The sequence below is a fragment of the Cryptotermes secundus genome, unplaced genomic scaffold (assembly GCF_002891405.2).
Source record: "Cryptotermes secundus unplaced genomic scaffold, Csec_1.0 scaffold854, whole genome shotgun sequence".
NCBI lineage: Eukaryota > Metazoa > Arthropoda > Insecta > Blattodea > Kalotermitidae > Cryptotermes > Cryptotermes secundus.
In genome coordinates, this window is record NW_019727108.1 from 576,842 (window position 1) to 590,231 (window position 13,390).

Consider the following 13,390-nt stretch of genomic DNA (forward strand, 5'->3'; position numbering starts at 1 on the left):
GTAATTAAGAGAAATTGTAACTGAAGTGCTAATAAATCCAGTCAACAGAACTAGAACCCTTTTTTTTTTGGTCAGATGTACCCTAGTACATGTGACAATGTATATGTGAAAAATGAATCATAAATTGTGTAAAAGAAGGTTTTGCAAATGTCTCACACTATTAGCTCAGCAAGAACAGGTTTCAGCTACAACAGTGTGGAGAGAAACTAAAAAGTTACATCTGCTGCCATATAAAATTTGGCAGGTTCAAACAGTTGAAGAAGGTGATTACAAGAGACTTCTTTTTCATTTGGTTTTTGCAGACTTTACATCACAGAGTTCTTGACCCAAAACCTAGATTTCATGCTGATAGAGCTTTATTTGATCTGAATAGGTATACTAATGCTCAGTTCAATAGGTACATATATGTACATTCCTTCAAGGTACAGATCTAAATGGGAAATTGAAAACTGAAACACTAAAGAAACCTCTACTCCTAGTGCAAAAAGACAATGTTGGGAACCAGGCAAACTTTACAGTCAAGAATCACAGGTCCCTGTCATGCCAACTAAAAGTACTTCAGTAATAAAAAGTTGAATTTAGTATTATTATTCAGAATATTGCAATGCTTGAAGCAGAAGAAGAAAATAATATGCATATGTACATATGTATGATTTTAAATTGCAGAACTGCATATATGTAGATATTTACTTTGGAAATGAGAAGGTAATTACCATAATTGATTATGGGAGTTAAAAATCTACAAAGAAATTACGTGATTTTGGATTTCACAGAGAGATGGATTTATAATTTCATGAAATACCGCCATCCTTGAGCCGATTGTCTAGATAATGTGGGACCCTCAACGTCTCACAACCCTATGGGCCTTCACGGCCGTTTACAGGGATAGCTTTACTTTACTTACCATCTTAAAAATATGAAGCAGAAATGAAAGGGATAGTAGACAAACATGAATGATGGGACAGTAGGACAACTAGTGCTGTGTACTTAAGATACTTACTGATCCTCAATACAGGATGGCCTAGTCTGTTGGTCACACATTCATGGATGCAAAATCAGAATGTGAACATCCCATGAGGAGATGAATGATACGTTTACCTCTGAGTATAATGAGGTGAATAAAGATGGGAAGAGTTATGTCTTGTTGAGTGAATGATTAAATGTTAATTGTCAAAAATCATTTACATTGACATAAATGATGTAAATAATAGGTACAGGGAAATTTTTAAAGCTTTTGACATGTTCTAGGGCTACATGCTTCACCGCTACCAGGGCATTGCTGGCTGCTAAGCACATGCAAATTTTGTCAGTGACTCAGCATGCTCAATGGCCAATAACATTTGGAATGAAGGAAATTAATTAACCAGTAGACTTCTACATCTACACAGTATTATGTTACACGGTGGGAAATGCAGTTCATGCTTGGGTGTTTATGATCTTCTCAGCAGTAGGCAGTAGTTATCAGTGCCATGAGCCATTTGTTCCCAGTTAACAGTTAGTCAGCAGTTTGGTACAACATGGTTCGTGATACTTCAGAGCAACGTGTATTTCTGTATGACACCTATGTGAGATATGGATCTGTTGGAAATTGTTGGCAAAAATTACGACGTTAATTTCATGATGAAAGAGTTCCCAGCAAACAGACAATTCATATCACCTCAAATCAAACAATTCATAATTTGGTGAAAAAACTTAAAATAACAGGACACTCAGTAGACAAGGAAACAAAACATAAATGTCGAATGCTTACCAAGGAGAAGTGATCGTTATGATTGTTTCTTCTGGGGTTGTGTGGAGGACAAAATTTACAGCAGTAACCCTCAAATGGAAGAAGGTCTGAAGGAAAACATTTGTAGGGAAATTTAAAATATTCCTGCAGAGAATCTTCAGAAGGTAAATCAGAACCTCTTCCAGTGTGAGGAATGTCTACGTGTAGAGGGACAGCATTTTCAACACCACCTGTGATCTGTGTACAAAGGCAAAAACTTCCCTTCATTCTGAATGTTATCAGCATGCTGAGTCATCAGCAAAATTTGTGGGTGCTCCGCAGCTAGCAGCGCGCCAGTTGCAGTGAAGTGCAGAGCCGTGAATGCATCAAGTTCTTTAAAATCCACTCTGTATATACAGGGCAGAATGAAGGGATTTGTATAATAAGGGAGCAGTGAAAATCTGAAGAAATTCTAAAAATTTGTGATGATGGTAGATTGATTTAAATATTATTATATTTCTGGACATAATCCATTGTCCTGATTTTATTTAAATACACAACATTTCGGAGACTGGATTATGTGTCTGTCTTCAGGTAAAACCTACTCAGTTGGGTCCAGTTGATATAGCTAGTCCCCTTCTCCAGACACCTGTACCAGCACTAGATAAGGTGTACAAACTGAGCACAGCACAGATCATCTGTGAGAGCTAAGACAAAACCTCAACTCCACATGTATGAAGGCTTGCACCAGAGAACCATCAGAAAACAAGCCATCACTGAAGATATAAATTCTTCATATTGTACCAATATGAAAACACAAATTTTCCCACTCAGCACTGGACAGAGCTGTAGCTTTTGGACTTCTGCTGTGATAATGGGAGTCCAGATGGGAGATATGTCCAAGCTGGGTTGAACGATCTAACTGAATATGGTACCATAAACTGATTAATGTAGAAAATAATTAGTTAATGGCAAATAGTCAGTTGATTAACATATTTCTCCATTTTCATATGTGCAGGTAGTGATACGTACAAAGACTGGGGAGCTGGTGGATCGCCTCTCTCCTTGGGCAGTCTTTGTAGTGCAGCCTCCTAGAAGTGAGGGCTTTACCTACAAGCAGAGGTTCTGGAACCCCCCTTCTTCTGAGGTGAGGCCCAGTATATCATAATTTTACGCATTTTGTGAAGCTGGAATCTGTCCAGTGTTGTGATTGTAATTGCTGTGCTTTCCAGAAATATCAGTTTAAGCATGAAAAAGCAAAGAAGCCACTGAGTCTCCGCATCTATGAATGTCATGTAGGAATTGCAACAGAAGAACCCAGAGTTGGGACTTACAAGGAGTTCGGAAAAGAAATCATCCCAAGGATAATAAAACAAGGTAAGACCTCAGTGTTTTCCAATTTTGCAGACATGTTCCATAAATACTTTTCTAAATAAAACACAAATATTTAGTTTTTAAATATATATATTTTTAAATTTGCTTAGTGGGGAGTGGAGTCCAACTGGGTGCACTCAGCACGGCGGCCACTGATTTGCCTATTGTAGCCTGCCCCGGGTGATTATGATGATGGAGAATTTGGTGGGATGAAGATTGGCAGGGGAAACCGAAGTACTCGGAGAAAACCTGCCCCAGTGCCAATTGTCCACCACAAATACCACTTGACCAGACCTGGGATCAAACCCCTGCCACCAGGGTGGGAAGCCAACGACTAACCGCTTGAGCTATGGCGCGGCCTTTATAAATATATTAATAAAGATCATGTCAGGAATTAATACCTTTCTTCAGGGATATGATGCTATGTAGTTTGGTAGAATTTCACAAAATTTTTGGAGGAACATACTGTTATTTGATTGACTATAGATGGGGTTTGGATTGGTAATTGGATTTGTTGGACACTTACACTCATAACTACAAATAATTATGACAGTCTCACTGAGTTATACACTGCAAAGATCACTGTAACCAAAGCACACATAAAGTCTTCTTAGTCTTCACTGGTTGTTGCTTGGTAGTAGCTACCAATGGTGGATGTTCCTGTACCTGTGGGTTTCCGAACTGTCCCCAGCCTCAGCTACTAGCTTTTCACTTCTCACAAATTCGACTCTCAACTGACTCAACCAACTCAAGTCAAAGTCAAAGTCACATTGCGACAGTCAGTCAGTCAGTCAGTCAGTCAGTCAGTCAGTCAGTCTTGGTGTCAAGCCCAATCTGGGGCTCATGACCAGATATTTATTACTGTTTGACAATTTAGGTCTTGTTATTGTGGGACATCCTCTCTGACAAGAGGACGGGTCTATGTTTTGTCAGAGTTGTGTGTAGTAGTAAGTCATTTGTTATAATGTAAAGGATATTTACATTTTACATGTTAAACATGATGATAAATGTATTAAATGTATACAGGGCCTCTTGTCAGTCCAGACTCAGCACAGCAGATTATGCCCTATTTCTAGTAGCTTCTGCTTCAATGGCAGTCTAGTCACTTGAATGGTCATATGCTTGACTGCTGCCAAACTTAAGCCTCTTATACTTTTTATGTCGTGCTTCGCCTTGTCCAATATTACGAACATTTTCGATATGATTTTGTATGACTTCGCTTGTTGCCTGCATAATTTTGTTATATAATCATATAAGTATGGAATTTTGAAAGCCATGTGTAAATCGTGAACCAGTGTTGCCATTTGCCAATAGTGCAGAGAACCTTGTTCTGTAGGCCCCAGCACAGATCACACAGAAAATGTTTCTTCCATTATTGCATGTTCTCTCATTGCTGGGGAAACAGTGTGTCCACAGAGCTGTTCCCTAGCAATGGCTGTTGTACTGTTGTCTGTTTACTTAGCTCTTACTTGAAAGTGGGTCTACATCTCTTGATACTTTTTCCAACTTCAGGCTTGAAGTATAAATGAAGCAAGTAATATAAATTCCTCCAAAAGGATGTTGAACTTCTACTGCACTACACAGCATTCCGTCCTGGAAGATAGTCATCTTCATGTTTATCACTGTGAGAACCTCAGATCCAACAATACCTTACTTGGTTTGCTGACCACTGAATTGGAAACTTTTTTTGGAAAGAATTTTGTCTCCAGCAGCCATAGGTTCTTGCACTTGTCTGGGTTCTACCTCTAACCAGAGTGATAAAATTTTGTTTAGATTAGAATATGTTCACTGCCATTTGTTTGATCTTAATTTTTATCCTCATATGGTTTGTGCCAGATTTTAACTCATGGGTAACAGTTTTATTTGAGAATGGAGATTTAAACCTTCCTGGAATGAGGCTGGTAGTCATATTTTAACTTGTACGGGGGTGGCCGTAATATTAGTATGTTAATAATGAAGAAATGAAATGCGTAACCAGTTATGTAATATATGATTTAAATTGGCCATTCAAGCCTCTGGGCTATGCATTTTGTTATAAAATCATTCACTCTTGTCTGATATACTGTCATGCAAATTCCATTTTCTTTTGAATAGCTTGACCATTTTTCAGAAATTGAACTTGTTTTTTTACGTTTCTATGTATAGCAGCTTGAATTGTTCAACTCTTGGAATCAGAATGATAGAAACTTAGGAAATATGGGAGTTCTAAGAAATTATGCATGGGTGAGTTAATTTTCAATGTTTTCCAAGTGTCTGAAGCTGAAGTCAGTCTCAGAATGTTTTCTTTTAATTAAGGTGGGAAAATGCTGCACCGTTGTGTTCTGCTGGGTCTTTAGCTCTCATTCTTAGCATTCAGTCCATACCTAAATTAACAGTCTGTGTTACTGTCAGCAAATATTTCATCCATAAATTTTTCCTTTTGTAGAAAAAGTGTTACTACTTCCGTTTTGAAGACATAACTAAACTAGTGCATTCATAATCCTCCTTCCTCAATTCTCCTCCTCCTCCTCCTCCTCCTCATCATCATCGTCGTCATCACCAGTATTGATTTTGTTTTGAAGTGGTCACTAAGTAGGTCCCTTGTCAACATGGCATGGTGTGTCCTCAGGTTGCAGATAGAGGAGATGGCTTCCGTATATGGAGGGTAGCTGCGAATATATTGAATAAGCAGTTGCAGACAGCCGACAAGGGGTGATCCTCCAGTTTGGGGGTTCGGTGTTCGGCTAACAACTCCTCAGCATAAAAAATAGGCTTGTTATGAAATCTTACAAAGGGTATCAGACTTAATGGGTTCCTTGGTACTCTTCAACATGTGTAATTAGAGTGATAAAGTCAAGGAGGATGAGATGGTCAGGGTATGTAACATGAATGGGGGAGAAGAGGAATGCATGTAGGAGTTTGGTATGAAAGCCAGAAGGAAAGAGACCACAAGGGAGACCAACATATAGGTGGGTGGATAATGTTAAAATGGGTCTTAGAGAGATACGATTGTGTGGTATGGACTCGATTAGTCCAGCTCAGGATAGGAACTAGTGGAAGGCTGTTGTGAATGTAGTAGTGAACCTTCAGGTTCCATAAAAAGTTGGGAAATTCTTAAGTAGCTGCACAACTGGCACCTTCTCAAGAAGGGCTCATTTCTGTGTAGTTAGTAGTCACTTATTGTAAGAATCTGATAAATATTATATGTACTTGTATATTAAGTTGTTGGCTGTAGGAAAATGTGAGAATATCATTGGGTGGGGGTGTTACTCCATAAGTTTATAATGTGTCACATTGCACAGTAAATAGTTTCTTCATCTTACTGAAGAAGTCCACAGCACAGATAAAATGCCTTGTGACATTCTCTTGAAGTGCCTTTGTTGTTCATAGTCATTGATATATCCATTCTCTCTTATCATTTTCAGAGTATGACATTGCTAGATATGCCTTTGCTGTAAATACATCATCATGAATTGCACTTGTTTTAGCAAGAATGGTTGTCATAGTTCAGTGAATGAATGAATGAATGAATGAATCAGTCAATCAATCAGTGAATGTATAAGGGTTGGGCCATAATAATCTGGACGATAAGCCTTAGCCTTGGTATAATCAAGTTTCCTGGGCTTTGGAATAAATGTTACTTTGACTTGCCTCAAGGCTGTAGGCTTAAACCCATACGCCATGCAAGCTCTAAATATGTGGCACAGGTGTGGGACTAAGTGTTCCATCCCTTGCTGCAGAAGTGCCGGTAAAATTCCATCTGTTCCTGCAGACTTGATATATCCATTCTGTCTTATCATTTTCAGAGTATGACGTTTGCTAGATTTGCCTTTGCTGTAAATACATCATCATGAATTGCAATTGTTTTAGCAAGAATGGTTGTCATAATTGATCTCAGATTTTCTGAATTAATTTCGTTGTGAACGTTTGATAATTAATTATGTCTGATTTGTTTCCAGGCTACAATGCTATTCAATTGATGGCAATAATGGAGCATGCTTATTATGCCAGTTTTGGTTATCAAGTAACCAGCTTCTATGCTGCTTCGAGGTAAGCAAGCATTCCCCTAACAAAATTTTGTGCATAAAAATTTTTAATCGTATATTTGGGTAGGAGTTTTGCTCACTTATGTAAATATTTTGATCAATGTGATGAATTAACATTTGGCTGTGTAAGGTGGAGTTTATGTTTATTTTATTCATAAATATGGGCAAGGCGATTCTTAAATTTCCATATCCATTTTCTGGTGAAGGCAGATATTTCTGTGCTGCTGCCATTGTCAAGGAAATTTGTGATACGATAATTTTAAAATATTTGCATATTTATGAACTTGGGAACGAGAATCAGCAACACATATGTGGTTTACAATAAAATCAATAGAAGAACACATGGAAGACACATGAATTATGCATTCCAAAAACAGTTATTGTCTCATCTGTCTACTTTCCAGAATACTAAAGATTAAGATATTGTGCCAGTTGTTAGGGTTGGTAGTGAAATGTGCTTTCTAAATCATGTTAAGGACATAAATTACAAATATTCAAAAAGAAAGTGCTAAGAGAAATATTTGGACACAATACAGGTTGAATAAGTAGTAATAGAAGATATTACATAATATGAGAATTTATACTAGGCAGCTGTTGCTAGGGTAGTCAAACCAGGGAGCACAGAATGTGGCCAACAAGTGGTTTGAAAGGGAGAGACTGAAATATTTCTTGAATTTGGTAAGGAAATGTATGAAAGGATAATGCTGGAATCAGACTTTTGGGAATTTGGATGCTGACTTGATTGAACTGGCTGAGGGTCCTGTCCACTGGTTGATTTTGGTGTTAAATCTTCATGTCAGAGATAATATGTGTTTAATTTGTGCATTTTTGTAGTGAAGCATAAACGTTCTGTCAGTGATATCAATGTATATGAAGAAAACTGGCTTTTTTTTCCTGATCCAGTCATGCTGTCTGTAAGGTTCACAGTAAATCTAGATCTGTTATCTGAGATGTTACCCATGTATCACATACATGTATATGTAAGAAATACATGTGTTATGTATTCTGGGTATCTTGAACACTGTATGCTGAATGGGTTGGTATAGTGTTAAAGCTCTAAACTTGCATTTGTATTTGACCAGGGCTCCAGCTGTCCTGGAGGAGGTTTTTCTGGTTTTTGTTGGTCCCTCCAGACAGATTCTCAAGGAGTACATTGGTTAGGACATGACTGATTGCAAATTCTTTCTATTTTCTAATTCACCAGTCGTGTTACTGTTTGTTGCTTCATAGTCTGAAGGTACTGACATTGTAAAGTAAACAACAAAAATAAATTAATCTTACTTCTATCTGTGTCTGCCAACTGTACGAAGAGTGGGGGGATGGCATTCTTTATGTGGTGGTGTCTGTGAGGACTTTGAAATACAGTCTCAAAAGGTCTGCATGTAGAATGCATGGTGTCAAGCTTCCTGGATACTGCAGTAGTTTAATATTGCTATTTTTTTTTTTGGGGGGGGGTGATGAAGCAGTTGAATAGTGCAAACACCATTCCATCTGATAATGTAAGATGGCATGTATAGTTATATCTACACTGAATTTTATGTGACGAGAACTAAGTGGAAGTTTCAAGCTGACAGATGGCCATGTTCCCTGAAGTAGGAATACAGACTGTTGAGATTAGGATTGGTAGTATGTTTATACACGCACATGAAAAGATGTAATGATGCTTACAGTGTCCATGCTAAAAACTGGATAAATCAGTCTGAAATCGGTCATTCTATACACATACCTGTATATTAATGCTATATGCTATGGAATCCCCATATAATATTCTTTGATTTAGGTTTTCCTTCATTTAATGATCATATTCAATGGTCTCAATGATAAATTACCTTCATAAATTTTCCTCAGTTTAATTTTTGAAATTTGCTCTTCCTCAAAGAAACATTAAATAGGGGTTTCATTGTAGTCTGAGTTACTGCCACACATTAAATAAACTATAAATTGAAGTTACATATATCTTTTGTGTGTGGCAACAGCAGTGAAAAGAAACCTGTCCATCCGTCTCTTGACACTTTCGATGCAAGTGTTACTTCTTTCAAGCAATTTAAAGCTACCCTTATAATATAAACAAGAAGGTGTCTTTCTTATGAATATCTCATCATGAAGAGTTTAAATGATGTGGCCAAACTAATATAATGAAGCATTGGTTTTTTAGTCGCTATGGAACTCCTGAAGAGCTGAAGGAGCTGATTGACATTGCGCATGCCCATGGTTTATACGTACTGCTAGATGTAGTGCATTCTCATGCCTCCAAGAATGTTCTTGATGGACTAAACCAGTTTGATGGAACAAACAGTTGCTTCTTCCATGATGGTGCCAGAGGTGAACACTCTCTGTGGGACAGTCGCCTCTTCAACTATTCTGAGTAAGTAATATTTGTTATGTAACAATACTAGAAGTGGCTAAGAAGTTCCAGAAATGGCTGCAGTGGTGTGTTGCTATTACATTCCATCTCAAACCTTTCAGTGCATGTTATAATGTGCTCTTCAACTGTTGTTTGGTGGTCATGTGCTCTGTGCTTCATTGATATAAACGTTTTAGCTGATCCTTTTGAACATCACATTAATCTCAGATTTTTGTGAAGTTGAAATTGAAGTTGCAAATTGTCAGAAGATGCTTAAGGGGAGTCTTCAGTATCAGTGGAATGAGTTTTCAAGTGGTGCAAATTTTTTTCTGAAGGAGGAGAAGATGCTTCTTATGATTTGTCAGTTAGGCTGGCATACAACAGCAACAACAGACTGGTGAAAATGTCAAAAAGTGTGGCAAGCTGTTTGTATCAGTTGAAGGTTGGCTATCAGAATGTTACCACATTTTAACCATTAGTCTTGAAGTAAAGAAGGTTTGTGATAAGATGATGCAAAAGTACTTAATGACTAGTGACTGAGGCAAGAAGAAGATTATGTCAACCTTTTGGACAAAATTCAAGCTAAACCATACTTTCTCGATGCCATCACAAAGGACAAAACATAGTTATTTCAGAACGATCCTGAGATCAGAGGGCTGAGAAAACAGCGGAGAACAACAGGTTCTCCCAAATCAAATGAAGCAAGGGTGAACAAATCAAAATTCATGACCATGTTCATCATGTTCTCTGATAAGAAAGGAATTGTCCACCGAGGGTTTGTTTACTTGGAACACAGTGTCAGTCAGCATTGTACCTTGAAGTTCTGCAGTGTTTGAAGGAATAAATGATGTGGAAAATACATGACTTTTGGCCAGACAAGTGGATATTGCAAAGGACAGTGTACCTGCTCACACTGCAATATTGATGAGCCAGTTTATCATGCAAAAACAATTCCTTAGGATGGAAAACCCTGCCTATTCTGTGATTTCTTTATATTCCCAGCTGTAAAACTTTGCTAAGAGGGATGCATTACATTGTCACATGTCCAGGGTTCCGTGACAAATAATTGTGGATTCTGGAGTAGATGAAGCTGTTTTATTGGACAAGTCTTCACAGTTATGTTCAGTATGATAATGTTTGATATTTTACATGGGCGATTTGTTGTATTATCTTTAAGTTATATGGGGAGTTTTTTGTTTTGTGTTCTATAATCGTGGGGTGATTTATGCTTTAAAGTCATGTTTAAAAGTGCAAGAAGGAAGGCATTACAGTAGCTTTATAAGGTGTGAACACAGAGATTCTTCCATGTGCATACATAACTGAAGAGTGAAGGGATTTCATGAAATCCAGTGTTGGTGGACCTCACGAATATGTATGAAGTGTATTCAGTTTTGACAGTTTGTCAGCCACTTTAACTGATTCCCAGTTTTTGAACTTGAATATTCATGTTATGTTTACAGATTTTAATAATGTTTAAATCAGTATGGCTACTTAATGTAAGGAATGGAGCTGAATTTTTAAAGTGTCTCATTCACAGTTCTTCATACTGAAAATGACATTCAGAGCTCATAGATGTAAACAGTTGACACCCACACTGTATTCCTTACCTTTGAAATTGTAGAAACTTGTCACAAACATTTAAAACTACCTGGAGCCCCTGATGAAGATGAAATGAAATACGCCTGATTGTGTTGTAAAGCAAGTATATACCCATAATGACTTTCTGGATAGAGTATTTCAACCGAAAATTTCGAAGCCACAATTTAGGGCATTAAGTAATTCACGTTATTTACATATCACTACTGGTTGGATTTCAAAATGATTTATTTTCATTTAAATGTTGAAGCAGCCTGATTTGTGAGTATGTTGTAGGTAAGGGAACAACAGGTGAATAAAATGTGTTTTAAGTGATGTATTCATATCCGCATTCATGAAGTGTAAGAGTTGATTATTGTTTTTCATCATCATGACTTGAAACATATGGTGTCTGCTCACCGAACTGAAAATATATTCACCACCCCAAACCCTTTAAAATAACCTTATTTTGGGTCATTCTTAAGAAGCTAATAATTACACTGGTAGCTAGTAATTTCACTGCCTGTTCTAGAATAGAAATGTTGATTGCTGTGTTCACAAAAGTGGGACCATTTCTCGACCATATGATCCAGTCCACATCCACACATGCCATTTAACACAGTGATGTAACCCTCTGTGCTGGTTGATTTTTACTATTTCTTTATCAGTTTCCACAGGCCAGAAACTAATTCTAAATAAATACATGAAAGAAGTGTTGTAAAGTAGATTAGTGATCCATTACAAATTTGACAGGTATTAACAAATAAACATTAATTGGAAATCAGATATTTACAGTATTATGCACACTAGTATTACAATTTTTGGTAGAATAACGAACTTTAAAAGAATATATATATATTCAACACATGAATCGTTTCTTCACAATGCATCACTGTGTGAAATATTTTGAAGGAAGGGGTCCAACAGTTGCATTTGGTATACTGGTAGAGTTTGTCTTTCCTGTGAGCCTTGCCTGTAAGTTATTTTTCCTTATCAGTGCATACAGTGCATCTTCTCTAGCCTTTCATCTTTCCTTCAGGGAGAGAAAGCCCTTCTGGAAGGTGCTTCGAAATTTGGTGAGTTATTTTTGAAGACCTTAAATTTTCATTTCCAGCCAAGTCATCCTCAATGAATGCAGGCATGCTGAGTACCTTAGTTTTCATGGTGTTTTGCAAGATACAGGCATTTGTAATTGTCATGATGATGCAATGGAAGCATAATTTCGTCCACCAATCAACGGCCTTGTGCTCCAGAGCCCCATGGGACAAATGCTGATTAGAGAGATCCACCCCTGCTTTGTGTTTATTATAGTCAGCAACAGTGAGAAGGAGTTTCATCTCTCCCTTCACTTGCCTGTTTGGAGGTCTTTTCCATCTGGGCAGTGTGTCTGCTGCTCAGCATCCACATGTCCCTCTTGTTCCTCCACCACAGGGCAAGAGCATTCTTCTGGTGGAACACCTGTTGACCCTTTTCTATTTTTGGCTTCTGTAGGGCTTTTGGCAGTACTTTTGTGGATTTCATTATTGTCCCTACAAGGGCAGTGTTTGCATATGGCATCAAGTGGAATACTAGTTTAGAAATTGTCAAAGAAACAGTATTGCCCTTGTTGGTTAGTTGTCCTAACAAGCACTTTACTACCCCAGCAGCACTGTTATCCAGTACAGGATTCCTCCCATGGTACACCTCAAAATTCTATATGTATGAGTCCTTGATCCTGCTAGAATGAATAACTTCATGTCATACTTGTTGGGCTTCTGAGGCATATAAACTCCAAAGCTGACCCTCCTCCTGAATGGGTACATCTCGTCATCAGTAGATATTGCTTCTTCAGGTTAGCAGGTCTCCTGGAATATCTCTGTCAGCTTCCGAAGCAAATATCTGACTTTGAATGGGGCATCAAAGCCATTTGCATGTGCCTCCTTTTCTTGGCTCTTGCATGTAAGATGAAATATTGACAGAATATTGAGAAATCTGTCATGAGCAGTGTTTGGCCTTTGTTTGATGCACATGTGTAAAAATATAGCAAGGAAGTGTTTTGTTTCTAATTGGGTCATGGATGCCCATAGTGTACCCACTTTTATCTGGCATGTAAACTTGTTTCTTTGCATTTTTTCGGTTAGTTTAGAATCAGTATAATGCAAAAAGAAATCTACTGATTCACTTGAATCACCCAAAGCAATCCCTTGTACCTCTCCATGGAGACCTGAATATGCAACAGCATCGGGGACACAGTCCATGTCTGTCCGCTGTGTATTATTATGAGCCCTCGATGTCCTGGCTATCTTTTGTGGTGGAAGAGATGTGCATGGTGCCCCAGTTTCAGTAATTTTGTGGAGTGATCCTGAATGTGGGTCTGAAACAATG

At 37.9% G+C, this 13,390-nt stretch overlaps 1 protein-coding gene across 1 annotated transcript in view; it reads left to right on the top strand.

Moving 5' to 3' along the window:
• Positions 1-13,390, top strand: part of LOC111864507 (1,4-alpha-glucan-branching enzyme) — a 54,606-nt gene that overhangs the window by 8,479 nt on the left and 32,737 nt on the right. The window contains exons 4-7 of the mRNA XM_023851801.2: positions 2,727-2,855; positions 2,941-3,085; positions 7,021-7,111; positions 9,263-9,472. Of these exons, the coding sequence (XP_023707569.1) occupies positions 2,727-2,855; positions 2,941-3,085; positions 7,021-7,111; positions 9,263-9,472 (575 nt within the window). The remainder of the gene's footprint in view (positions 1-2,726; positions 2,856-2,940; positions 3,086-7,020; positions 7,112-9,262; positions 9,473-13,390) is intronic.